The 25,206-nt window shown below is 59.5% G+C and overlaps 6 protein-coding genes across 7 annotated transcripts; 4 read left to right on the forward strand and 2 right to left on the reverse strand.

Moving 5' to 3' along the window:
* Positions 1-903: 903 nt before the first annotated feature.
* On the forward strand, positions 904-4,005 carry JDV02_001468 (uncharacterized protein). The gene is made up of 6 exons (XM_047982404.1): positions 904-909; positions 967-1,845; positions 1,911-2,152; positions 2,218-2,988; positions 3,054-3,195; positions 3,253-4,005. Exons 2-6 carry the CDS (start codon positions 1,770-1,772, stop codon positions 3,441-3,443), a joined length of 1,422 nt encoding a protein of 473 aa, XP_047838368.1. The 5' UTR covers positions 904-909; positions 967-1,769; the 3' UTR covers positions 3,444-4,005.
* An 861-nt stretch (positions 4,006-4,866) lies between these two features.
* On the forward strand, positions 4,867-7,390 carry JDV02_001469 (Cellulase). The gene has a single exon (XM_047982405.1). It carries the CDS (start codon positions 5,728-5,730, stop codon positions 7,270-7,272), a length of 1,545 nt encoding a protein of 514 aa, XP_047838369.1. The 5' UTR covers positions 4,867-5,727; the 3' UTR covers positions 7,273-7,390.
* Positions 7,391-8,332: 942 nt separating this feature from the next.
* Positions 8,333-11,930, forward strand: JDV02_001470 (uncharacterized protein). The gene is made up of 4 exons (XM_047982406.1): positions 8,333-8,929; positions 8,998-9,186; positions 9,269-10,044; positions 10,122-11,930. The coding sequence occupies exons 1-4, from the start codon at positions 8,819-8,821 to the stop codon at positions 11,698-11,700; spliced, it is 2,655 nt and encodes an 884-aa protein (XP_047838370.1). The 5' UTR covers positions 8,333-8,818; the 3' UTR covers positions 11,701-11,930.
* A 4,438-nt stretch (positions 11,931-16,368) lies between these two features.
* On the forward strand, positions 16,369-18,681 carry MEP1 (low affinity high capacity ammonium permease). 2 transcript variants are annotated; one of them, XM_047982407.1, is made up of 3 exons: positions 16,369-16,736; positions 16,825-17,748; positions 17,822-18,681. In XM_047982407.1, exons 1-3 carry the CDS (start codon positions 16,667-16,669, stop codon positions 18,379-18,381), a joined length of 1,554 nt encoding a protein of 517 aa, XP_047838371.1. In that variant the 5' UTR covers positions 16,369-16,666; the 3' UTR covers positions 18,382-18,681. The 2 variants fall into 2 exon arrangements, with proteins under 2 accessions (XP_047838371.1, XP_047838372.1); XM_047982408.1 differs by having other exon boundaries at positions 17,850-18,681.
* JDV02_001472 (Acid phosphatase) lies at positions 18,538-21,219 on the reverse strand. The gene is made up of 5 exons (XM_047982409.1): positions 20,010-21,219; positions 19,888-19,955; positions 19,770-19,831; positions 19,571-19,716; positions 18,538-19,519 (listed from the first exon to the last, which is right to left on the reverse strand). Exons 1-5 carry the CDS (start codon positions 20,785-20,787, stop codon positions 18,750-18,752), a joined length of 1,824 nt encoding a protein of 607 aa, XP_047838373.1. The 5' UTR covers positions 20,788-21,219; the 3' UTR covers positions 18,538-18,749.
* Positions 21,220-23,444: 2,225 nt separating this feature from the next.
* Positions 23,445-24,848, reverse strand: JDV02_001473 (uncharacterized protein; the record flags this gene model as incomplete). The annotated part of the gene is made up of 5 exons (XM_047982410.1): positions 23,445-23,889; positions 23,978-24,147; positions 24,212-24,279; positions 24,331-24,561; positions 24,617-24,848. 5 exons carry the CDS (start codon positions 24,846-24,848, stop codon positions 23,445-23,447), a joined length of 1,146 nt encoding a protein of 381 aa, XP_047838374.1.
* Between the last annotated feature and the right edge of the window lie 358 nt (positions 24,849-25,206).

Below are 25,206 nucleotides of genomic sequence, written 5' to 3' on the forward strand. Positions count from 1 at the left end.
ATAGCAGAGCAGCGCCGAGTCGCGCGTCGTGGCGAATGCGCAAGCCTCTGTTCGGAGCCGCCACACCACGGCTCCGACTGTGTCGCCCTGGGTCCTCGTCCATGTCGGCATGCGTCTGCCACGGTTGGTCCCCTGACCGGCTGGCCCATGATGGCAACGGCGATAGGAGGGAGGCACGGCCAAACCCTCTCTCAAAATGGGCAGTACGAGTAATGTATAACGTCGAGTTCACTGGCATCGCCCCTTCTCTCGTCCGGACGCGAATGCGAGTCGTCGTCACCAGCCAGCCATATCCTTTTCAGCGATCAATGTCTTCTCCAACCAGGCGGCGGCGGGTCGCGCCCCGCGCAGGTCGACGCCGCTTCCTCATCTTGGGTTGTTGTTCGTTGTCTCCCCCGGCCGAGAGTCCGCAGCCGCAACCGCAGCCGCAAACCCACACCCCCCTCCTCGTCTTCACAGACCCTCCGCCCCCGGGCCGTCTCGCTGGGTCATGACCCCTCCTGTCGAGCGAGTCCCAGGCCACGCCAGGGGGGTTTTTCGGGGGGGGGGGGGGGGGGGGGGGGGGGGCCAGGGGCCCCTCATCAGACGCGGCGGGCACGACACCCTCTTGGGCCCGCCTGCCTGTCGCGAAGCCGTGTGCCTGGATGGCAGCACTCACTGGTGGCCCCTAGCGCGGAGCCAAGTGAAAATATCCACTGTGGAGGCCCTGCACCGCGTCGACTGGCAGACGCATCCAGGAAGCTGGGCATGGCTACGAAGTACGTACTAGCGACACAGGACACGCGCGGTCCCTGCGGCGGGCCCCGTCGACGACGACTGCCCACCACGCCACGCCATGCCCACGCCGTGCTAGGCATTACGGGGGGATGTACCTCAACTGGTGGTGGTGGTGGTGGTGGTGGTCCCGGAGTCCGTCCCTCCCCTGTCCTCGCCGCCCGCCGTTGTGGCCCTCCTGATGCAGAGCAGACCTTCTTGCCATCCACACACATCGCCCAGATCCCGCGACCGACCCTGGCGCTGCCTTGTTAGTCCTCCTGCTGGCTCGATGGAGTGCTACCAGCACTTGACTCAACAGAGCCAGCCATCCCGCGCCTCGTCCTTGCAAGACCCGAGAGAGGTGATCATGGTCGACAGGGGGGGGAGAGAGGGTCCGCCCACCCTCATGGTACACGCCTCGCTCGTTGTGTCTGCTAACTCTCCCGTCGCCGTGCCTACTCTGTCGACTACTACCACGAGTACTTTATGGCCCGCTCGCCCACCCTCCGGTGCTTGCCTCCTGGGTTGTTGAGCCGTTTCCGCCGCTACCATATCCTAATTGTGCATGCAAGCCTTCCTTTGTGTTACCCAGATCCTCTGCGACTCCGTACCTGGCCGCCTCCCAGACGCATAGTTTTCTTATATTCAACTCGGCCATGGTTGACCTCGCCATGACATGCTAACTCCTCTCGATCTCTCCGCCTCGTCCTATCCCGCCGTTCGCCTCGACACGCGTTGCAACAGTGCTCCACTGGAAATGGGAATCCAACAGATCTGATACGAGTCCTGGTCCTCGGAACTGTTCACATCGACGTATAAGCGACGCCCCAACCAGACCGGACTCGACGCCCTTTGCCTGATTTCGACTTTTGCAACTCAGCTACCAACTCTCCTTAATCCACCGTGCTATTCTTGGCTCTTCGCCGCCAGCATCCAAGACGACACGCGACTATCTGACAGCACGATACCTTCTCCTTTGATATCCCAACCCCAATCGAATACAGCCGGCCAAGATGGTCAACCTCACTGGGGTCAACTTATGTCCGCCCCCTTTCTGGGACTCGAAGCTCTTCAGTGCCGATGGAGGCTGTGAGTTGCCCGGCCGCCGCTCCCAATTGGGGGAAGAGACTCAGCGTGATACTGATACCATGTAGATGTGGATGGGCGGCTCTGCCAAATCATCCCTCCCGACACAAAATGTTGTCTCCCGTGCCCAATGGCGGACTGGGTCTATCCGGACAGCTTCAACACAATGACGGTCGTTGCCAACTGGGTGGCAGCCGTGAGCGCGATATGTTGCGTTCTCTTGCTTGCCTCGTGGGCGGTTCTTCCCGTCGACAAGACGAACCGCCACTACCTGAGCGTTTGTTTCACCTTTGGAGTGCTGCTGATGAATGTACGTCTCGCCCGTCCCTTATGCCGGCGAGGATCTGGCCAGGAGCTGACTGACGTCAAACAAAGCTTGGTTTCGTGATCCCGCTCGCGGCCCAGCCGGATCAGTGCTACGACAAGATCACCCCACACAGCATGCGCACCAGCAAGGTGTGTGGTGCGTCGGGGACGTTTCTTCTTCTGGGAGGATGGTGCGGCGTCATGTGGGCGTTTCTTCGGTCCCTCTCCCTTCATCTCCAGATTTGCTGGCAAGTTCTCGTCGGTCGCAACTTTATGTTCTTTGCGCAAGCGGCAGGCTGGGGCGTTCCCATTCTCGGAATCATCCTGGCTCTCGTCTTCAGCGGTGTCTCGTTCCGATTTGGAGCGACCTGCCACATCAACCACAAGAACAGCCTGGCAGATCTCTGGATTCCTCTTCTCATCTTTGCCGGAGCGACCGTGATTCTCACCTTTGCCACGTTCGGCTACTGCACCAAGGTCTATCTGGCCTCCTTGTCGGACAATTCAGCCTCGACCGAGGGCTCGAGCTTGCCTGCCTATACCAACAGCGTGCGAACCATGTCTCCGCGCCAGGCCTACCGCCGAGTGAAACGCGTCATCGCCCTGCAGTGGCGCGGCCTCGCCATTGTCCTCATCATTATCGCCGACGTCATCTTCTTCTCGGTCGTCTTCGTCTTCCAGGACAACATTGTCCAGTCGGTCACGTCGGATCCGCGCGTCGCCAAGGATTGGGTCTTGTGTCTCATCGGGGCATCGGGGGACAAGCACCAGTGCTTGGAGGAGGCCAAGGCGTTGGTGGTAAACGAGGCGACCGTTGTGGCCGTTCTGCTCCTGCTCGCGGTAAGTGATTCTAGTCCCCTCGCCCGTAGGTGGTTGCAAAAGGTGCAGCGCTGACTAAAGGACAGCTGAACGGAATCTGGCTTGTCTTCCTCCTCGGCCGGTGGTCGATGGTTACCGGCTGGTTCGAGCTCATTCCATCACTCACAAACCGCAACAAGAAAGAGTTTGTGTCGGTCGACGCCCGGTATGAGGTCAAGAAAGATACACGTTCGTACGAGATGCTCTCAAGAGATTCCAGCGCTGTGGTAACACCACTTTCTCCAGTGAAATCGCCAACCTCGGGGCGACGAACTCCGGACTACTTTGGGCAGACGGCACGATATCACGCCCCCGCGAGGTCCTACTCAAGCCCGCGGCCGCCGCAGGCGCAAGCCCCGGCCTGGGACCCGAAACAAAGCTTTGCGCGGCCCGACGGGTACGAGGACATGAACCCGTTGGGCATGAATCGGATCTAGAAGGGCCTTTTGCGTTGGCGGACGAAACTTGTGCAGACGCTGCTCGGACATGGAAGGCGGGCACTAGACGGGGAGGTGCATGGACGACCAAAACGTCGAATACTCAGCGTGATCGTCCCCGGGCGGCCACAACAAACCGCATCGACCCGGCCCCCCTTGCCTCGAAACGGAGCAGCAGGCTGTCACGACAAGCCGGTTTGTGGTCAATGACACCACGCCGGCTCCATATATACCCCGCTCGCTGGGAGACGCATGGAGGCAGTAACTTGCCACAGTGCGATGTCGAATTGCGAATTTCATGGACAGCGCGGCGTCACGGTCGTTTACGGTGTTTTTTTTTTCAAACTCCCTTGGAGAATTCGATGGATGGGTGGGCGGACTAAGCCCATGTGTATGTATGCGTGTGTATGCCGTGTGTGCGTGTACAAAGTGCAGATGAGCAAGGCCGGTCAAAGGTGACACGACCGCGACCATGAAGTGTTTCTAGTTGTTCAAGAGATAGAGAGAGAGAGACACGCTGCGTGTCGCGTCAAATCAACAGACATGACAAAACAAGATCTACGAGAAACAATGGCGAGGATGTGGGGAAGTAAGGCGGCTACGGTGCTGCCCTCCATGGCTGGTGTCAATGCCGCGCTCCCCGTCAAAGAGAGGTGGCGCCGGATGCTGCGAAAGGGGCCTCCCGCTATGGACGGTAAAGAAGACGATAAATATCGGCGCGAGCCACTTGCCCAGGTCGTGACATCGTGCCGCCGTAGCTGTTAGGTTTGAATATTCCTTGGGGAGGAGCGGGAGGACGCCAGGGCAAGAAACGAGGGTCTCTTTGTCCGAGAACAAAGGGGATAAAAAAACCTTGTGGGTCGCCGTGCCCCTAAACAATGCAGGAACCGGACGCGCGTCTCGAAAGGGCATATATGTACCTTGTATACTGCATGCACGTACCAAAAGGTTGTCGAATATGCGCCGCAGCAGGCAGCCTGATGAGAGGGCAATGGAGGTGGGGTGGGGTGGGAATGCACGGGGGACCGACCAGGCGGCCCGCCGGCCGGCCGGATGAGCGGACGGACGGACGGGCGAGCGCCACGGCTACCCGCTCCTCCAGAGTCCAGAGTGGGGAGAAAGAAAGGATGGGACCATTTTGCCGTCGAACATGATGGCGGACAGTCACACGGCCCAACATGGCCATGCCCAGCCAACGTTGTGGGCTTTGTGTTCTCGTAGGTAGTGCTGTAGAAGCGGGCGGCGGCTGCGGCAGCGGCGTCGCGTGGCGCTACGTAGTGTGTGACTCGGCAGGCCCTGCTGCCCACTGCATCCATGAAAGTTGCCTCGCGCCGCTGTGGTGGTCCGTGCCATTTACTAGCTGCCGAGCGCCCCGAGCCAGGCGTGCAGTGCTGGGGCTGGGGCGTCGTAAAGCAGACACACACGCGCACGCACACACACACACACACACATGCACCTCCAGCGAGAGAGGGGGCGTTCCCTTCCTTTTTTCCCCTTTATTCCTAGAAGGGATGGCGATGCTCGGCACCGTCGGAGTGTGCCCGCGAACGAGGCGGCATGGGCCATTTAAAAAGTCGCCGCAGCTCGCTGCCTGCGCGAGGGGAACGGGCGCACCAGAAGAAGGGCGTCATCGTCTTTCCCCCAGGCATCCGTATTGGAATTCCAGTCGCTGCTTCTTGCCACGATTGTGCCCGTCGACGACACGTTGCATTGGTCTGCCTCGGGCAATCGGATGCAGACTGCGACGCTGGCCGCCAAGTACGCCCATTTGCCCCACGACATTATATATTTATGCGAGAACACGGCCGCCTGCTGCCCGCCTCGAGTCCTAGGTGGCTCGTTCGCTGTGAGGCCTGCTGTCATTGCACGTTGCTGTGTCGCGACGCCGCCACTGTCGCAGAGACACGGAACAACCGGCATCTGCATCTGAAACACTGAAAGTCGACGGGCGGTTGTTCGCGCCCATGCGCTGGGCCAATACAGATTATACGACACCCCCGCTCGACGACGTCGAGGCTCTGCAAACATACTCTCTTTTTTGCGGACGACGACGCTCGACTGACCGCACAGGCTGTTGGTGTCGTGTGCCCGTTTGCCGCTTCGGACCTGGCGGTGGTGGTAGCCCGTACCCGAGTCGCGCCACAACCTACTAACCTGGCTCAGGGCAGCAAGTTCACAACGCGACTGCCTGCAAATCAGACGAGGACGGGCGAGGGAAATCGCCAGATAGCAAGAGGGGGCAAAGACATCAAAGTCCGAGAGCTCAAGGAGGAAAGGGCGCATCATGGGCCAATCCTCGCTGTCGTCCGGAGCCTTCATCGCCGCTGCCGAGTCGCACGTGGGCGACGGGCACGGACCAACAGCCGTCGTGGGACAAAGCAGAAGCCATGACTATGGCGATCCCTTCGCCAGCATACTTGCCGACGACGAGCTACCCCTGTCTTCGACGACAGAGCCATTGGCCATCGCAACACCGGGGGAGCTCGAGTCCCGGTTCGGCGGCCCTGCGTGGCTCAAGAAGAAGCGACGGCGGCCGCTACGGGCAGTGCTGCGGTGCCTGCGTCGCGCTCCGAGGTTGAGGCGGTCGCCGTGCGGCATGGTACTTATGGTGCTGGCCGCGGTTCTGGGCACATTGGCCGCATATACGTGGATGAGAGAACAAGGGTTCGATGCGCCCTGGGTTCCCGACTCCGAGTCGCAGCGCTTTGCGCTCCAGCCTCTGCCGGCACCGCTCAACCAGACACTGATAACCGACTACGAGCTGCCGCTGCGCACCAAGGGCCGGTATATTGTGGACGCCGCGGGCCGACGCTTCAGGCTCTCATCGGTGAACTGGTACGGGGCCAGCGACGAGCTGTTTGTGGCGGGCGGGCTGGACGTGCGGCATCGCGCCGAGATTGCGCAGACGATTAAGAAGCTGGGCTTCAACAGCGTGCGGCTGCCGTACGCGGACGAGATGGTGCGGGCCAACCCGCGCATCGACGCAGACCTGGTGGCGGCGAACCCGGACCTGGCGGGACAGCGGGCCATGGACGTCTTCGAGGCGGTGGTGGAAGCGCTGACCTCAGCCGGGCTCGCCGTCATCATCAACAATCACATCACGAGCGCTACGTGGTGCTGCGGCGCCGATCCCTGCGACGCGGGGTGGGCCAACGACCACCTCGGGCCGCTGTGCCGGGTGCGGCAGAGCGAAGACGAGTGGATCGAGAACTGGGAGGACGTCATGGCGCGCTTCGTGGACAACCGGCTCGTCATCGGGGCGGACCTGCGGAACGAAGTGCGCGGGCTCTGGGGGACGATGCCGTGGGCCAAGTGGGCGGCGGCGGCGGAGCGGTGCGGGAATCGGCTGCTGGGCATGAGGTCGGACTGGCTGATGGTGGTCGAGGGCACCGAGTCAGCCAACGACGTATCGGGGGCGAGGACGCGGCCGGTGCGGCTCGACGTGAGCGAGCGGCTCGTGTACTCGGCGCACGTGTACAAGTGGTCGGGATGGGGGAGCGTCGACGGACGCTTCCAGCAGCGCACGTACACGTCGTTTGCGAGGGCCATGGAGCGCAACTGGGGTTACCTGCTGTCGAGCCAGGTCGCGCCCGTCTGGGTGGGCGAGCTGGGGGCGCCGGGCCGGCCGTCGGTCGGCGACGCCCATTACTGGCAGCACCTGTGGCGGTTCCTGGGCGATGCCGACGCCGACTTTGGATACTGGGCGCTCAACGCGAGGAAGCCGGCGGGCAACGCGACGGAGACGTACGGGCTCGTCGCCGACGACTGGGCGACGCCGGTGCTCGACTACCGGCTCAAGGACATGCTGGAGCACATGAGGAGGGCGTGATGAGCCGACGGACGGACGTAGGATTGCGCCGCGGACTGAGTTTGAAGCTAAATTTGATGTTGGTGATGATGATGATGGTGGTGATGACGATCATGGTGGTGACGATGGTGGAGCAGGGTTTTCCAGCCTGGTTCACGACCAATACATTCGTTCGCCCGTGAATTAGCATTGTGTGCGTGCGTGCATTAGCGAGCGGATGAGCCCTTGATGTGATGCCCAAGAGCCGGTGGGTGATTCGTTCGTCTGTCCGTCTGTCTCATGGTCGACGTGTAAGCGAAGCCGGGGACAAGTGGGACAAGTTTGTGACTGCCGGCAGCCACCCGCAGAAGCAACAACAGTTCGCCCCACCCAAAAGCATATGGATTCTGCAACACGGGCAGGGAGTACCGCGAGGTACCTCGCACACAGGGCAAGAGTGCCTGGCCCCTGCCTACCTCTAATCGGTGGCTGCTTGCCGCGTCGTGACGTTGGGTGGAAAAGAAGGGCTTCAATTCGAATTCAGAATGGTACCCGCGACAAGAGCTCGCAAGATGTGATTCATGCTCTCCACAGCCCAAGGGGAAAAAAACCCCCGACATACATATCTCAGCCATTGCCTCTCAAAAGGGGCGGCTTGACTGCCTGTCCGCCATGTGGCCTCCACTAGCGCATACCGGGAGCGCGGATCGCGGGTAACGCGGTGAAGGAACCTGGGTGGGTCAGGGCAACCTCACCTGGGCTGGAAGGTGACGGGAGGTGTGGACGGACCTTATTCCCAATAGCACAGCACTGAGGTGCCCTGCACCATTGGCTGCCTTGTATCTACCGATACGGCTTGGGCTACCTGCGTAGCGCTTGTGTCACTGCGCGGTAAGTGGCGGCCACCTACCTAGTAGGTATGGAAGCAGCCCAGCCCTCCTCGGGGCGCCTCGCTGCCCCTCACTGCAGGTGCCCTGGGCTGCTGCACCTCAATGCACGGGCTCGGAGATCCAATTGTCTCCAGGCAATGCAGTCCGGGAGTGTTCCAGGCGGCGCCAGCAGCCCCTCCCAGCAGCTCCCGTCATCACCTCACGCCGGTGTCGGCTCTCGCTGCCGCTGCTGCACCAACCTGGTGGCCAACCTTGCCCCCCCGACCCGAGCGGATACCTATACCTACCTACTGTAGTAGTAGGCAGGTACTACCTAGGTAGTGGGCTCGTGGGCTCCCACACGTCGCATGAAACCTACCTAACCTAAGCTTTCAGCCCGCACGCATCAAGGCCAACTCAACCTTGAATTCGCGATACACTCAACTCCATCCCCGCCCCTCTCCCGCTCGCCACCCGACGACCTCGATTTCTTCCACCTCGCAGAGCGCGGCTAATGTAGCCAAAGAGCATCTATTAATACTGGGTACCACCCAAGCGGCAGACCAGCATCCATCGTCATCCTCTCATCCTTCTCATTCCCGTCCTCTTCCACCGCTGCTCGCCCACTCCCCTCCTCGCTTCTTACCGCTTCTTACCTGCTTCATACATGTCAACCCCATCTGCCCACCTTGTGGCGAGCCTTTCCCCGCTCTGCCGCCATGGACACACCAGACGACGTAGCCATCAACCCGACCGACGCCGTCCATGACGCCCGTCCTTTCGAAGCCGTGTCGGTCGGCACGTGCTATGCACAGACAGCAAACGAACGCGTACGTCTCACGCCACTGCTGTCTCGGCCCGATCCTCATGGCTTTCCTTGACGCTGACTTGCTTCCAGTTTGGCCGCGGCGCGAGGGACGTGATTCGTGAGCGGGATGGTCAGCAGCAGCAAACGTCCGGTCCCTTGCTTCCGTCCAACTGGCTCGGTGGAAGCGAGTCCAACGCACCAGACGTAGACCTGTACGCCCGCGTGCCCACGATGCAGCACTTCAGAAACAACCTGACTGCTCTTTCCCATCTGTACAATGTATGTCTGGACTGCTCCCGGTCATGCCTCTCACCCCGTCTTGACGAGTCTGTGCTCACCAGCTGACACATCTATGTTACAGCTTTACTTTGTCGCGTACCAGGGCCAAATCTTTGTCTACGTGCCCCGGAGCATTCCCAAGCAGACCATCCCCTGCGACCCGGGCATCAAGCTTTCGCCGCCTCAGAGTTTGCTCGGCAGCCGGACCGGCGGCTACCAAGACACTGCGAACCCCCATACTATTAATCACCTGATTGTTGGCGTGCTCGGCCTCGAGGAAATAATCGTTGCCAGCTACGACGATGGAGACGTTGTCGCCTACTACGCCAAGGATATTGCAGACTGCATTCTCGATCAGCCTAGACGGCCGTGGGCCGGCAAGACGGCGACGGATGGCACGAAAACCTGCCCAAAACCCTTCTTCCACGACAATGTTGGAAAGTCAGCCTGGGGCCTTGCTGTTCACCAGGAATCTCGTCTCATCGCCGTCAGCTCTAACAAGTGCGAGGTCACCGTCTTTGCACCCGCCCTCGCTGGCGCCCGGAAACGTGCCAAAGACGGCGCCGACACGTGCTCCAAGTGTAAGGCCGGCACACCATGTGACATGATCGAAACCCATGTCCGCCAGCGCGCACGGAATTGGCGAATTGTTGTCAGGTTCGGCAGACTGGTGGACAACATGCCTAACATTGCCTTTGTCGACGACAACAAGGGCTTCGCCGAGCTCATTTGCGCCGTAGATATCAAGGGCGCTGTCTGGTTGGCTCACATTTGGAAACCGAAACAGGCCGCTGTGCGTCTGGCTCCCTCTCCTTGCATGACGTCCAGGAGCTCTGACGCTTGGCCCTCCCCCTCCAGGTATGGTTCAACACAAACAAACCCCCGTGGCTTACGCGGTCAGGTCACACGACACGCTAACCTTGCTACTTGCTTAGGGGCTGGGGTGTTCTACCGCTGGCCACCGCCGACTTCCTCACTGTCAAGTCGTTTGAGAAGCTCCTTGGCATCTCTGCCCATCAGGCGAGCGAGTCTTCGCAGATGGCCTTGAACATCATGAGATGCCTAGAGCGCGTGCCGGATAACCCATGCGTACCGCTCATTCCGCTCCAGCTACCCGGTCCTCCACCCATGCCCCCCGCATTTCTCACGATGCCCATGGCAGCCCCTGTAGCAGCCCTCGTGCCATTTAACCCTGCGCTGGTACCACAACAGGCAGATCCGAGCAGCTCGGAAGAGTCTGAGAGCGAGGCCAGTGGCGATTCAGATGCAGGAGGCGTCGTTGCTGCCGTGACTGCCATGGACAACGTCAGTACCAGTGCCAACGACGGCAACGTCAGCAGCAGCATCGCAGAACAATCGGAGAGCGCGGCCAGTGGCGATGACGTAGGAAGCGCCGTTGCTACCGTGGACGACGACAGTATCGGAGACAACAGCAGCAGCTCGGGTGTGGAAAACCCTGACGATGTCTACGAGGTAGGCGCAGACGCAGACGAGGACGAAAACGGCGACAACGACACCCCTGTGTTAACAATCGAGCCGACTAACGGGACTCAGGCGATGCTGTTTGGGGATATGCCCGATGAGGTCCTGTGGTTCAGCACACAGAATGTAGCACCCGAGTCGGTGCCCGGCACCGCTGGCCTGGGGACTTCATTGATGACACTGCTCGGATCGCCCGATGGCGCCAACATACTCCTCCCCAGCTTTCATAAGACGATACATGCGCATCATATGAGCAATGGCAGCGCCTCGGGGGCGTTTGTCAGACGCAGACTCGAAGCCGAGCGCCAGTCTGCGATGGAACGGCCGGCCTCGGGCCTGGACATGGTCTACTTTCCACATACCGGCAAGGCATGCGCGGCGCCCGCGGACAAGCGGGGACTTCCTGCGCTATTGGCGCATGTGACGTTGAGGAACGATAACAAGGCAGGTGCCGACAAGATCAGGCGGCTCTTTGGCAAGCGACACCGCCTTCTGCGGCTTCACGAGAAGGAAGTGGAGCTGCGCGACGTGAGGCCGTGGACGACCGAAAAGCAGCCGCACGAGCTGGGCGTGTTTTGCCCCGAGACGCTCACGGTAGGGTCGGTGCTGCCCAGAGCGGCTCGGAACATGTTTCAGGCGACGAGCAGGCTCAGCATGGTGGCGCACGTACAGGAGCTGTCCCTGGTGGTGGTGGCATCGCCAGTGGGACGTGTGCTGCTCCTCACGCCGACAAGGCTGTGCCGCCCGCAGCAACAGCGGACCGGAGAGCTGCGGCACGGGTTCCGCGTGGAGTGGGTGTTGCCGCGTAGGTCGGACGACAAGGTGCACCGGAAGACGATGCGGCCGCTGCACGGCATGGCGGTGGGGCCGGTGCCGGGAGCCGGAGCCGACGGCTTGTCGGGCGACGGCGGCGGAAGCCGGATGCAAGGCCCGCACCGCCGGTATCGGCTGATGCTTCACTATCGCAGCCACGACATTCTGACATACGAGATTAGCCGCGAGGAGCAGACAGGCAGGCTGTGTATAATCTGAAGGGGAGCAGAAGAGGCAGGGGTGCAAGATGCAGAGGGCACGGTGAAGGCGGTTTTGCATTTGCAGTGGGCAACATTCGGCGCACAAAGAAAGATACCCCCATCATCACGTCTGTTTGCATTGTTTTTTGCTTTGAGCACGGGTCCAGCAAGGATCGTACTGTACTTGGTATCATAGGCAGGGGTGGTGCAAGCTGTCAATGGAGACTGTACGCAGCGATTTGCACGGCGCGGAACCGACCGATGGTGCTTGCCGTGTAAGCATCTGTACCTGCGTAAGTGATGAGATGAGTGAGAGTGACGTCGATTTGCGACACAGAGTAGCATATTGTACAGGAGGACCGCTAGGTATAGAGGTGGACGGCCCGTGGAGCGACCCTCGGCTCTGGACTTCCGTATCGTAGCATATATTAGAGATAGACTCTTTGTTGAGCTTGTTGGGGCATTGTTTGGAAACCGAGCCCTGTCCGGAGCCCGGCGTGTTCGACAACATGTACGCAGCGTCGAAAGTCCAGATGCTGCAGCCATTTAGACCCAAGGTCGACCTATTCTCCCTGGGATACATCTACTTGGAGATGCTGGCCATGGCCGCGGGTATCCCGTACGGATCTTTCAGTCGACCGTCCAAAGAGGAGGGGGGGTCAGCTCTCACACATGCGGCGCTTGGCGAGGAAGCAGGCTCTCCTGGCAGAGGGTTGGCACGCCGGGCCGATTGCCTTATAAGCCTCTTCAAGACTTGATCAAGTGCTGCCAGGGCATGATGTTCCTGGATCGCGACATTCATCCGTCCGTCCGTGTACGTGACGGCGATGAGCAAAAAGGCCAGTCAGTTCATGGCCGATGACCGGTTAATATTAAGCTACGGCTACGTGTAACGCCTTTCATATGCCTCGTTGCACGTCATGGAACCTGGACCCGCTTTCGTCTCGTCCATAACTAGGAGGTGATCAACGATGCTCTTCAGAGAGTTATAAAAGAGGGTTGTGTGCAGGAGGAAGGCGGGTTTCGCTCATAGCCGTACGTACGAAAGCACATATGCATGGATGTATACTGTATATGCCCGCTGATAAGGCCTGGTCAGTCAGGTGCCCGCCCCGGAAACAGGAAGCACGACTTTTGTGCCCGGGAAGAACAAAAGGGGTGTGGGAAAGGGGTGGGGGGGGGGGGGGGGTGATGACATCTATGCTGCTCTTTTTTGTTGTCTCGTGGAGAGCGGTGTGTTGGGCATCGCGTGCGAGAGTCATGGGCCTTTCTTTGTTCGTTGCTGCACACACACGACCACCGCTACTACTATTATACTTCTTGTACGACGCACATGCACGGCTTCCCCCGCGGGCGGGCCGGCGGGCCTCCCCTCCCTCCGTCCCCCGACGTTTTGCACGTGGTGTGCGCGTGGTGGAGGACGACGGGGAGGAGGCCGAACCCACCCACTCGCAGATGGGAGGCCCATGGGATCGGGGAGCAAATCTGGTTGATGGTGATATTTACTACGTAGTATAACTGACAACGGGGCTCTGGCAGTCGGGCGGCAGAAAGGCAGGCTGGGGGGGTACGAAGCCGCCGTGCAAGTTTCAGGGGGGTGAGCGTACATGAACAGAAAGCAAAGCGAGTAAAAGCATCTCTCTCTTCCGCACTGCGGCAAATGCAATAATGCACCATCGCCGTCGCCGCCGCCATCATCGCCATCGCCAGCATCGAAGCAAGATGAAAAGGCTTGTGACGGGGTGCATCGGCTGCTAAACAAAGAGATCGTGGGTTGATTGATTGATTGATTGATGGATGGATGGATTGGGTGGGGCGGAGCCATACTGTATACTGTACGTATATCCGCGGGGTTGACCAAATGCCTGCAGATAAAGGATTTCCATTTGCTCTTATAATTACCTACTTACTTGGCCTGCGTCGTCATCTCGAACGGGCTTTTTTATTTAGTTAGGCGCTCACTCTCTGTCCCATATACGGCAGGAACTGCCTTGGTACATACAGTACATCCATGAATGGCATGTGCCAGCATCAGCCGCAACCGCAGCGGCAAGGAAGCGAAGGAAGGACCCACCCAGCTCGCTCACCAGCCAGCCAGCCAGCCAGCCAGTCAGCGACGCCGCATGTCCGCCTGACTCAGCCGCCGACTGAACTGCCGTCCGTATCGGGCCAATCAGCGCAGCGCAGCCTGCCGCCCGCCGCGCGCTCTCGAATCCCGACGTTCGTTCCTCTGGCTCCTTATCAGCGACCTTCTCTCGTCCGCCCCTTGGTCCCGTTGATGCACGATCTTCCCGCCATCCTCGGTTCCCTCTTTTCAGGTACAGAGGGCGTCAACTCCATCAAGTCGCTCGTTGGCTCGCCTCCCCTGTGCTGGAACGGTACGTACGGTTCCTGTCGTCTGCTTGAAGCTATTGTTGCCCCATGGGGCGCGTCTCGTGCTGGTTGGTACGTGGCCCTTTACGTCGTGACAGACGGTGGCAGTGAGGAAGCTTCCCGCCTCGTCTGCCTGCCAGCCAGCATTTCATTGTCGGCGACATCATCTTGAAACCCAGCGGCCGGCCCCATTCCGCCCCATCCGTGGCAGGTCCCGTATGGGGAGGCATGGGTAGCAACGCGGGTAGCCTATAGGAGAAAGGGTGGAATAGGATTGCTGCAGACCACACGCATGTCAGACGGAAAACGAGAGACGGCGGCGGGTGACGTCGCTTCCGTGTCGTCTACTACCTACGTACGTACTACGTACTATTGAAAACTCCCCTCGGACAACCACCGGGCCGAGCTGATGAGAGCGTGGGTGCGCCCGCCCGCCGCCGTTGCTACCTTGGGACCTGGGGAAAGGGTACGGGGGAGGGTTTCTTCCCTTGTCCCGACCGGCCGGGCGCCGGACGTTTCCGGGTCGGGGCAACCCAGCCAGCCAGCCATGTTTAGTGATAACGGAGCATTGCGATTCGGGGTTCCCTTGGTTTTTGGGGGGGATCCGCCCAGACGCCTCGCCGCGGGGAGAGTATCTACAATTTGGGCGATTCTGCCCTTGGCGTTGACACGGACGAGTGACATCACTCTCTGGACCCCTTGCGTTCACTGCGTTGTTGTCCTCCTCCTCCCAACGTGTCCCTTGTTCTGACCGCAGCAAGCAGACAATGGCCGAGGCAGTGAAATGCGGTCGGTACCTACTCGGGGCACCGTGCAGTATAAAAGGTGTAGGTAAGGTAGGTAGGTACTTACCTTCATGCACCTTACTAGTGGTAGGGGTTTTATCTTTAAACCACTGCCCCCCCCCCCCCCCCCGGCTGGTCGGTGGCGTCCCGGCACCAATGGGGCGGTCTCCTCGTCTGCGCCACCGCGCCTTGGTTTATTTTTTTTGCCTGTGGCATTCCCCCAGCCCGTGTCTGTCCCTTATCGACCAATCCCATCGCCTCGTTCCTGCTTTTGCCCATCTCTATCTATCTGGTGGTTATCTTGTCGTCTCTTGCCCCCGTTTGGTCCCGCCCTCCAACGGCCAGCGGGCGGGCCAGCAGCCACCACCACCAGGCTCAGCACATGCACAACGCAGAGCACACTACCTTACGTACTGTATGTGTGTATGTACATCCGATGCAGCTGAAACGGGCGCGACGACAAATGCACGGCAGCGAAAAGGGAAGAAGGAGCAATCGACGACGAGAGGAGGAAGAGGAGGAGGAGGAGGAGGGACCCCCCCCCAAAAAAAAACAGGAAAACGTCCCCAAGGATTGGGCGGCCCAAAGAAAGACGAGGATGCAGCAGACGCACTGGATACTTACCTTTAGGTACTGCTACTAGAAGCATTCCATCCGATGGACACACCCAGGAGCAGCGAGCCACCATGCCACCCCCCTGCCCTCTGCCACCACCCCATTTTGGGCGACCGGCCGGCCGGCCGTCTCCCCCGGAATCGCCGCCCCCCGTTTTCGGCACTGATAAGAAGCAGAGTGTGTCCGTCAGTCGGTCGGCCGCTCGCTCGCTCGCTTGCCCCTTGGTAATCAACAACCAAGGTAGGTACCTACTGTACTGCACTATACGTACGCGCAACGCACTTTGTACCCTCTACTACATCCGCTGAGCATGGGCACAGGCCAAGTACCTACTAGGTACTAAGGTAGGTAGGCAGGCTGGGGGAGGCCCCCCGGGTGCCGCGTACCGTGCAAGGTACCCGCGCAGCAACTCTCCTCACGCGACATTGATGAAAGAGATATGGCACTGCGACATGCTGGTCCCTTTCGTCCAGCTGTCCAGGCCTCCACCACAATACTCCGTAATACTCCATAATACTCCATAGTAGCAGGAGCCCTTTGGTACAGCCCTGTACCGCACAGGTCTAGTCCAACTTAGTGCGCACCTGCAATGCCGTCCCCGTCAGCCCAAGATACCGTCTCCCTCTCCTCTCCACCCCCGGGATCAGCAGCGCCTCGTCCAACCCCAAGGCTCGCTCGCTCGCTCTCTTTTTCCTTATCTCTGGGTACCTACTCGCACATGTGCGCCCTTGCTGTACATCGACTTTCCATTTACGTATCGCCTCGTCGCCCGCCTGCTATCTATCGCTTCGCGGCAACGGCTCCTCGCTCGTCCCTCCGTCCACCCTCACCACCACCACCACCACCACCACCACCTCCTCCTCCTCCTCCTCCTACCTCCCCCCCCCGACGCCGATAATGTACGTAGATAGATAAACTCGCCTGCTCCCTTGTCGCCCGTGTCAGACTGCCCATGTGCCTCGCGTCGCGCTGCCGTGATTCCAACCTTATCTCTCCCTCCCCCTTCTCTCTCCTCTCCTTCTCCTCTGCGCCCGTCCCCCTTTCATCAACATCGCCCGCGTCTCATCCTCGCACCCTCCGCCCCTGCCTGCCCACGGCCTTCCGGAAGCAGAGGTCCATCAGCACAGCAGTCGTCCGGCCAGCACCCAGCCTTATCTCGCATACAGCACGGTGCCGCCTGTCGCCCGACCCTCGACCTCCCACGCCGCCGACATGTCGTACGCCCACGTCGGGGCACCCACCGCCTTCAATGGCACCGACGACAGCATTGGTGGTGATTCCAGTACGTCGAGCAAACGAGCCCAGGCATCCCTTCTGCGCTTGCCGTAGAGTAGTCCACCAATGCTGACCCAACGCCCGTGCCCAAACAGCCACCGAGAACCTCAATCAGTGGTACCAGGCTGGCGATCAGGCCTTCATCCTCCTGAGCGCCTGCCTCGTCCTCCTCATGGTCCCTGGCATCGCCTTTCTGTACTCGGGCCTCGCCCGGAGAAAATCGGCCCTCTCCATGCTCTGGGTCGTCATGATGTCCTTCTCCGTCGTCGTCTTCCAGTGGTACTTTTGGGGTTACTCCCTGGCTTTTGGCCAAACCTCAGGCAACGCCTTCATCGGCGACCTCAAGCACTTCGGCCTCATGAAGGTCTGGGCCACGCCCTCGGTCGGCTCCCCGCTCATCCCCGCCCTCCTCTACTCCTTCTACCAGATGATGTTCTGTGCCGTCACCGCCGCCCTGACCGTCGGTGCCGTTGCCGAGCGTGGCCGTGTCATCCCCGCCATGGTCTTCACCTTCTTCTGGGCCACCCTGGTCTACTGCCCCCTCGCCTACTGGGTGTGGAACGCCAACGGCTGGGGCTTCAAGCATGGCGTCCTCGACTACGCCGGCGGCGTTCCCGTCGAGATTGGCTCCGGTGTCTCCGCCCTGGCCTACTCCTGGGTCCTCGGTCGCCGCAACGACAAGATGATGATGAACTTCCGCCCCCACAACATCTCCCTCATCACCCTCGGCACCATCTTCCTCTGGTTCGGTTGGCTGGGCTTCAATGGAGGCTCCTCCTTTGGCGCCAACCTCCGCGCCGTCATGGCCTGCTGGAACTCGTGCCTGACGGCCATGTTCGCCGCCATGACCTGGTGCCTGCTCGACTTTCGCCTCGCCAAGAAATGGTCCATGGTTGGCTGGTGCTCTGGTACCATTTCTGGCCTCGTTGCTGCCACCCCCGCCTCTGGTTTCATCGATCCGTGGGCCAGCATTGTCCTAGGCGTAGTCGCTGGCGTTGCCTGCAACTTTGGCACCAAGGGTGAGTTTGTTCCGATTCATGTGACGAAGCATGTCGCCCACAGGCATCCGCTGACGTGCCCCCCCCCCTTTAGTCAAGTTCCTCATTCGCATCGACGACAGCCTCGACGTCTTCGCTGAGCACGGAATCGGCGGCATGGTTGGCCTCATCTTCAATGGCTTCTTCGCTACCGGCAAGGTGATTGGGCTTGATGGCGTCAACACTGGTCTCAAGGGCGGTTTCCTCGACGGAAGCTACGTCACCCTTGGCTGGCAAATTGCCGCCATTGTCGCCTCCTCGTCATACGCCTTTGTCATGTCCGCCGTCATCGCCAAGATTATCGACATCATCCCAGGCCTGAAGCTGCGCGCCTCCGAAGAGGCAGAGCTTCTCGGCATGGACGACGACCAGCACGGCGAGTTCTCATACGACTATGTCGAGGTTCGCCGAGACTTCCTTGCCTGGAGTCCCCACCGTGGCGAGCCGGCCGAGGACGGCGAGGCCCTCGAACCTCAGCATGGCATTCAGGAGCACGCCAGCATGGTTCGCCCCCACAGCTCCTCCGATGCCGACGCCGCCGTCGAGGAAAAGAAGTCTCATGCATCATCGTTGCAGGACGAGAGGGTCAGGCTGGAAGGGGAGAAGCAGGCATAGCGGGTTCACGGTGTGCGTCTTCTGATATTTGATTTTGGTGGCCTGTCTTCGTAAGCCATCTACTTGGGATCTTGTTTTGTAGCCCGTGGCAACGGGCTGGGTAGCCGGCGCTGGCGTTTGGTGATTTGCGCATTTAGAATACCCGATGACATATAGACACGCAAGGGGCGAAGCTGGAAAAAGCACGCCGGCAAATTCATTCGAGCCGCCAAGTTTGGCCCACTTCACATGGCTTCCACATAAAATTGGCAGCATATCGCCACCGGTGTCTCATCCAGCGCTTTGCTGGTCGGCTCGAGCGACGATGTTCGTTTGCCAACATCGCCGTACTAATGTGCTGTCCCTGTTTCTTATGCCGAGCTGTTTAATCAAGGTGGTGATCCGTCGGTAACGTCGCCGTATGACACCTTGGGGTAGTCTCCAAAACACGCATGCTCGAAATTGGCCTTGGCAGCCATACTTTCTTGCAACTTCAAGAATGTTCCCAAGTCGCACCACCCGTCCTTGCGGGTTGCGTCGCACTCGGGGAAACTGTAGCCCAAGGGGAGAGTACGCTGATTCAGAATGAAGTGAATATACTTGGTCTCACCGCCACGCAGGTAGCCGTCTCGGTTGGGCGATAGTGGTTGGGGTGTCTTGATGATCTCGATATCCAGACGGGCTCCAAACGGCGTGATGTGGGAGACGGTAAAATTGTGCGGCCCGGGGTTTCGCGTCGCCGGAAGCTCTTCGGCAAACTGCCTCAGACCAAAGGCAGTCAGGACCGAGACAATGTTGGTGTCGTGTGAAAAGTCGAAATACAGGCTTTGGTTCAGTGGAAATGTCTCCGTGCTGCTATCGAGCGTGACATTGATCTGCGACCCTGAGTAGCCGAGTGTGTGGTTCTTCAGCCGCGCAATGACCTCCTGTTGATAGCCGAGGCCGACTGCCCGCCCGGCAGGGCTGTGAAAAGCGCTGTACGCGGAGAAGGAGAGATCGATGGAATAGCTGAATCCTTGCCATTCCTCGTACGTGAAAAGGTCGCAAAACTTGCTGAACCCATACGCAACGGTCTCATACGGGCACATGGTCTGCGCTGCATACACGTCGTCCACGGTCCATGTGAAATTCTCCGACAGAGCTTGAAAGCGAGCAGTTGCTGTTCTGCGTCAGGAGAGAGCAATTTGCAGGATTTTGCAGCACGACTCACCATCTTGAAGATAAATGTGAATCCATTTGGCACGTGCCTCATTGCCTGGCCCTTTGGAGTTTGCGTTTGGGCAGTTCAGCGATCCGGCCAGCGAGTTGTTGAATCCTGGCTTTTCGATGATTACTTCGATTGTGGCGTTATTCGGCCTGGAGACTATGTCAGACGACGATGCATACAATAGCTGCAGCAAGAGACGGACCATTCAAGCCCAAAGAAGCCGGCCATCCAGTTCTCGGCCGACTTAAGCATCCGGTCTTGAGTCTGTGGGTAACAATCAATCAGTGGCTCTGAGCTAAACTGGGGCAGCAGTATCGCACCGTTGTCCTAACAATGATTTTGCTCTTGGGGTTGTACAGGCTGCCATACATGTAGCTGTGAAGGATTCCTAAAGGCGTTCAGTGATGCCCATTCAGCTCACAGTGACGACGCTACTTCTCACCTGACTCAAACAGCTCCTCACGGCCCTTTGGCACCAGGATCTCGTATCCAAGCTGATACTTCCAATCGTTCAAGAACGCAAGCTGTCCCTTGAGCTTAGCTTTTCCCGTGGCATTGGCAAATTTCTCGCCGAATCGGGCGACATCAGACCCGGACGTGGGATACCGGGCTCCATGGCGTGATAGCATCTGGACCTGCACGATTTCGGCGCCGGGAGGCAACGGAAACTCACCAACTCCGAAACCAGGCGATGGAGAATATGGAGACAAGAAGCCCATCATTTTGAAGATGCTCTGGTTCCCTTGCACCATGCCCTCAACAGGTATTGAAGTTTGAAGTGGCTCATTCGGAATGTAGGTTGCCGTGGGATTGAAAGTCCTTGTCTGAGCCATGAAAGCCGGCTTCCCGGTAGCCGTGGGCCCCGGCCAGAGCTCTGGAGACGTCTGAAAATATTGAGGCACCTTGGACGGCATACATGGGCATGGCCCATGTCCACGAAACGCATACGGCAGAGATAGATACAGGTTGGAGCCGACGAGGATGACGAGACAGATGGATAAGATGTAGGTGGCTACCCTGAAACGGTGCTCGGAGCGAGATTGGGGGGTTGCAAAAGCGGCCGTGATATCATGGCCACTTTGGCCCTCATCGGTGGAACCTTCGTTCTCATCATCCTGGTGGACGGCATGGTAGCCAGCCGAGCTGGCGGCATCAGAGCGCTTGAGCCCGGGGACAGCTCCGGAGGCGGACCGGGGGCCGGACAAGACCGGCGTGGCCATGGCACAGACCGGCGGGCGGCGGCAGGACTGGCCGAGGCGGCTGTGGCAGAGGAGGAACGATCGAAGACAGACGCCTCGCTCACCGGCCCCATGAGCCGTCGTCGAACCTTGGATCGGCTGTGCGTTCACTGGCCAAGCTTGGTATGCCGTGCGGAGAGGGCGGTGCGATGCGGTATCCGCGGCGGACGCGTTGGCTGCTTTGGAGGCGTGGAGATGGGCGGCGATGCAGGTGCCGCGGGTGCAGTCGGTGTGGTTCGAGGGCCGATGCGAATGAGAGGTGCAGCACCCCGATGTGGATGGATGTTTCAATGCCGTGAGAGATTGGATGATTGTCCTGTCGTGCTCGTCCGTGCAAGGCGCCCGGCCTCCTTTCACCTTGCGTCTGCGACATGCATGAGGTTGAAGTGGGACACGCGGTCGCGCCAAGTGCGGTTATTACCAGGTAGCCTTATTACTGGCGCCTGGCGTGCACGCACGCGCTGTAGTGCGCCACGGTACCGGTGAGGTACGAGGCAGCTACCGTGCGCATTGCATTGGAGGCGGCGCTCGCGTGTGGCGGCTCTCTGGATCGTCCAAGTACTCCAAGGGTAGCGCCAGCCCCAGGGTTCTCGCCGAAAAGTTGGATTTGAATGTGCAGGGCGGGTAGGCAGGCAGGCAGTGAGTGCATGTCTGGTTGCGTATGGCACCTTCCCCTGACGCAACAGTTCGAGATTACTAGCACCGTGTCCTATGCACCGGTCACGCACAGTGCCTCGTCGCCGGTTGAAGCATCGAATCATCACCATTGCGCTCGGTGGCTCCTTCCGTGGCACGACAGATGGTCGGCCTGTGACGAGGGCCCTCGGAAACCAGGGCCCGGACCAGCCAGGAGCAGGGGTCCCTCAGGGACTTGCAGCAGGAAGGATCCCAGCGAACAGCACCTTGTTAGCTTGCCCTCTACCCGTTTGCACATCCTACGTCGTACAGTACTAAGGTACTCTCGCTCGCGTATCAAATAGTAAGTACCTACCTGGGTGACGTATATATGATCAACTAATCTAAAGGCAAGCTGTTCCCTCCCACCTTGCGCACCCCATGAAGCCCCCTTTAATACTTTAAGAATACTGTCCATTTAGATACAAACTTGAAAGTACCAAGTATTTCATCTGCGTGCCAATGTCGTTACTGACCAACTTACTTCCTTCGTATCCCGACTAGACCTCTAGGTACCTGAGGTAGTACCAGGTAGGCAGGCGCGGTGCCTCTACGCGCCCGTGTTGGTATACGTCGGTACGAGGTACTGCACGTATAGTACATACTATCCCAAGTATACTGTATCCAGGAACAGTGCGCACACTGACCCACCCAGCCACTCACACAAGCCACTCCATCCCTCGACTACCCGCTCCCACTCATCAGTCTCACATTGAGTCTCCCGGCGAGCCTCACTCCTCTCACAAGCGTCGTCGACGTCCCCCACCGGCGCCGCCGCGGTGCAACACATGGCTCGTCTGCCGGTCTATTTTGTTTGCTCTTCTCTCACCGCTCATTGGCATTCGGCAAGGGCGTTGCTGACCCGCGGTCGCAGAGTCGCAGTAACCCTGCCCCGCGGCCATGCACGACAAACCAAAAAGCAACGACTCCAAAATGTCGAGTATGTTACGCCACGCCACCCGTCTGCCATCAGCTCCCGGATCCACGCCGTTTAATCTCGCGATTGATGGCTGGCCAACTAGCCGCCCAGGCGCGCTCCTTGGACCAGGTCCTCGTCTGTCGTGCTTTGCTGGTCCGTTGCTCCGCCACCAGCCCGCGGAACCGAGTACGAGCCAGCCATCGTACTGGCAGCATCCCAGACCCATCAGATGTCCGCGTCGTGGCACGATCGCCGGCCACGTCGTTCGCGACACCCGCCTCGTTGCCAACCCTCATTGGCGGGTATACGGAGTAGGGCTGTGATGCCTCACAAACACCCCTCTGGGGGCTTGAAACGGGAACCCTTGGAGTCCCGGATTCTTGGAAAGGCGAACCGTGACCGAATTGAGGGGCCTGGCAGGCTGCCAATCTGGGCATATCTGGACCCTGCCATCCCAGAGCGCCGGCACTGTCTCAGAGAGCCACAAACCCACTTGGACGACTCATCCACACATCTTTTGATGATCGTGGAGCCCCTTGTCCACCCTATCGCCCACTACCGGTCTGCATCTCAGTGCTGGTGAGAACTCACTGCTTTCCCATCCCATGTGGCATGGCAATTGCTAGCCCGTCCTCTCGGGTCGGCGTTGTCACGAGGTCACCAGAGAGCTAAGGGCTGACAACACTGCCTCTGAGCTAAGGCATTAGCCTATATCAATGTCTATGGTCCATCGCCACTGTCTATCAACCACGAGGTTGCCGCAAAACCTAGGTTCTAATGAGCAATCTAGCGCACCACTTTTTTGTGTTGGCCCAAACGCCCCTGCCCCAAACGAAGCGCAAAAAACACACTCAGCAAAGTCCATGCAATATGTCGCGCCGGCCATATTTGTAGCAGCAGAGTCCGACTCGGATTTGGAGCGCACCAGCGACATGCATTAGCCCCCCTTGCTTGACGGCGCTCCCGCCTACCAAAACCATGTCCGGGCTGGTGCTCACAGAAACGACCTCCTCTCTCTAGTGCTCCTGTCGCGGTGAGGGATGCCTCAGTTGGGTTGAGTTCGCAGAGGAAAGAAGCCATCGGGCATGGGCTGGAGATGCCAGGTTCGGGCTCGTCCTGGCTCAAAGGTCTTGGTCCATTCCAAAGCCAGATCGGCAGGGATGGCCCACCCCAGGTCGTCGTCGCGAAGCCTCATGCGAACCAAGTGTCGCCGCTCCGTCGGTGCCTGTCCGTCGACAAACCCCTCGCGCCGGTGCAGAACGGCCAGGTTGTTGATGAAGTGCATATCACCAGCCTGAGTGGCGATTTCGAGTTCCGTTGCGCGCGCGATGTCTTCAATGGCGTTCAACGCCTCCATCTGGCTGCTGCTGAGCTTGGGAAGGCGTTCAGAACGCGCATAACTGGCACCGCCCAGCAGCGCTGTTCTGCCAAAGTTGGTGATCAGCCGCTTTTGATGGTAGAACATGACTGGACGACACTGGAACCGGGGCCTGGCAGAAATGGTGCGTCAGCCGCTTGTGCCAAAAGTCTGCCACCGCCTCGATCCATCTCAGCTGGACGCTAGCATGTTCGACTTACAGAGCAAAGGGCCAGTCAGAACGAGCAAGCGTGCGCACCAAGTCGGGACGGCTCGCTGCAAGCACATTGTAGACGGTGTAGGCCGAAGCAATGATGCACTTTCCGCCGGTAGCGGCGGTGCTTCGAGTCAGCCAGCTGATGATGTCGCCAGCCTCTTCGTTGTGGAATGTCTGGATCCCAGGGTCAATGCTTGCTCATTCAGCCTATTCCGCAGGCCTGCCGCAGCACACTCACTATTGGCGTCGTCGAATGGCGATGATGAGTGGCTCTCTCTTTGGACGAGTTGTCCGCTACAATGTGAACTGGACAGATTTCAGCGCCAAGCCCTGGCGAGAGAACGGAGTGCGACGAACCAAGCATGTTTCCCTTCTTGTCCTGTCGTCCCTGGCGGTTGGCGATGTAGCACTGGATGCCGAGATGCAGCATTGTCAAGTCCTCAATCGCGTACTTCTGCGGATTTAATCCTCGAATAAGCCCGAAGCCTGTTCCGTCGTGGAGGTTCATGCGCAATTTATCCAGCCTGGGTCCCAGACTTGGCAACGGGAAGGACTCTCGCGACATGACGTCGCCGTCAAGCCCCAAGGCTATGGCGCGCTCGTCAGCTGTGGCACCCGGTGGAGGGGCGGCGGGTTGGGTTACCCTTGAAGTGTTCCAGAGCTGCTTCGGTCTCCTTGATGTCCACGTCATCAAGACAAAGGATGAAGTCCGAGTGTTTGGCGAAGTCGGTGCCCGTCCATGCCATGGGAGAGTCCAATCTGTTCGGAAAGCCCGCGGGGAGGAGCGGTGCATCGTTGACAGTGGGCACAAACACCGTTGGAGCTTCCGAGAGGGCTCGTGGTCCGGCAACAGGGCCGGAGCCGGAGCAGGCCATGGCGAAGTCTTGTCTAGCACCTGGATCAGCCTCGAAGCGCTCTTGGACAGTCGTGAAGCAGTGCTTACCGCTTGAAAGGCTCGAAAGGATGCGGCCTGCCGACGTGCGACGGGGTGGCTTGCCCGGTGTGTGTTGCGGTTTGATGCAGCCCGATGGTTCGCAAGAGGAGTCGGGTGCAGGTATTTATGGTGGACAGGAGATTCGGACGAGGACGAAGAAAGATGTTGAACGGATGACAGGGTTCACTTTCCGGTGGCCCCTTTCCTCTCCCGGGTGCGCAGCAGACTGCACCTTCTCTCGCTGAGACTTGTGCGGAACGATTTCGATATGGCGGTATGCAGGTACTCATGGGTAAGTG

The sequence above is a fragment of the Purpureocillium takamizusanense genome, chromosome 1 (assembly GCF_022605165.1).
Source record: "Purpureocillium takamizusanense chromosome 1, complete sequence".
In the NCBI taxonomy this organism is placed as follows: Eukaryota; Fungi; Ascomycota; class Sordariomycetes; order Hypocreales; family Ophiocordycipitaceae; genus Purpureocillium; species Purpureocillium takamizusanense.

Excerpts from the sequence above, each read along its gene's own strand:
- JDV02_001469 (XM_047982405.1), top strand. The coding sequence starts at position 5,728 with ATGGGCCAATCCTCGCTGTCGTCCGGAGCCTTCATCGCCGCTGCCGAG.
- MEP1 (XM_047982407.1), top strand. The coding sequence starts at position 16,667 with ATGTCGTACGCCCACGTCGGGGCACCCACCGCCTTCAATGGCACCGAC. Across the intron at positions 16,737-16,824 it reads CAGCATTGGTGGTGATTCCA|CCACCGAGAACCTCAATCAG; the intron begins GTACGTCGAGCA and ends GTGCCCAAACAG. Across the intron at positions 17,749-17,821 it reads CTGCAACTTTGGCACCAAGG|TCAAGTTCCTCATTCGCATC; the intron begins GTGAGTTTGTTC and ends CCCCCCCTTTAG.
- JDV02_001472 (XM_047982409.1), bottom strand. The coding sequence starts at position 20,787 with ATGGCCACGCCGGTCTTGTCCGGCCCCCGGTCCGCCTCCGGAGCTGTC. Across the intron at positions 19,832-19,887 it reads AAATCATTGTTAGGACAACG|ACTCAAGACCGGATGCTTAA; the intron begins GTGCGATACTGC and ends TGTTACCCACAG. Across the intron at positions 19,520-19,570 it reads TCACATTTATCTTCAAGATG|CAACTGCTCGCTTTCAAGCT; the intron begins GTGAGTCGTGCT and ends GACGCAGAACAG.
- JDV02_001470 (XM_047982406.1), top strand. The coding sequence starts at position 8,819 with ATGGACACACCAGACGACGTAGCCATCAACCCGACCGACGCCGTCCAT. Across the intron at positions 9,187-9,268 it reads CTCTTTCCCATCTGTACAAT|CTTTACTTTGTCGCGTACCA; the intron begins GTATGTCTGGAC and ends TCTATGTTACAG. Across the intron at positions 10,045-10,121 it reads GCTTGGCCCTCCCCCTCCAG|GGGCTGGGGTGTTCTACCGC; the intron begins GTATGGTTCAAC and ends CTACTTGCTTAG.
- JDV02_001468 (XM_047982404.1), top strand. The coding sequence starts at position 1,770 with ATGGTCAACCTCACTGGGGTCAACTTATGTCCGCCCCCTTTCTGGGAC. Across the intron at positions 2,989-3,053 it reads CCGTTCTGCTCCTGCTCGCG|CTGAACGGAATCTGGCTTGT; the intron begins GTAAGTGATTCT and ends ACTAAAGGACAG. Across the intron at positions 3,196-3,252 it reads TGAGGTCAAGAAAGATACAC|TGAAATCGCCAACCTCGGGG; the intron begins GTTCGTACGAGA and ends CACTTTCTCCAG.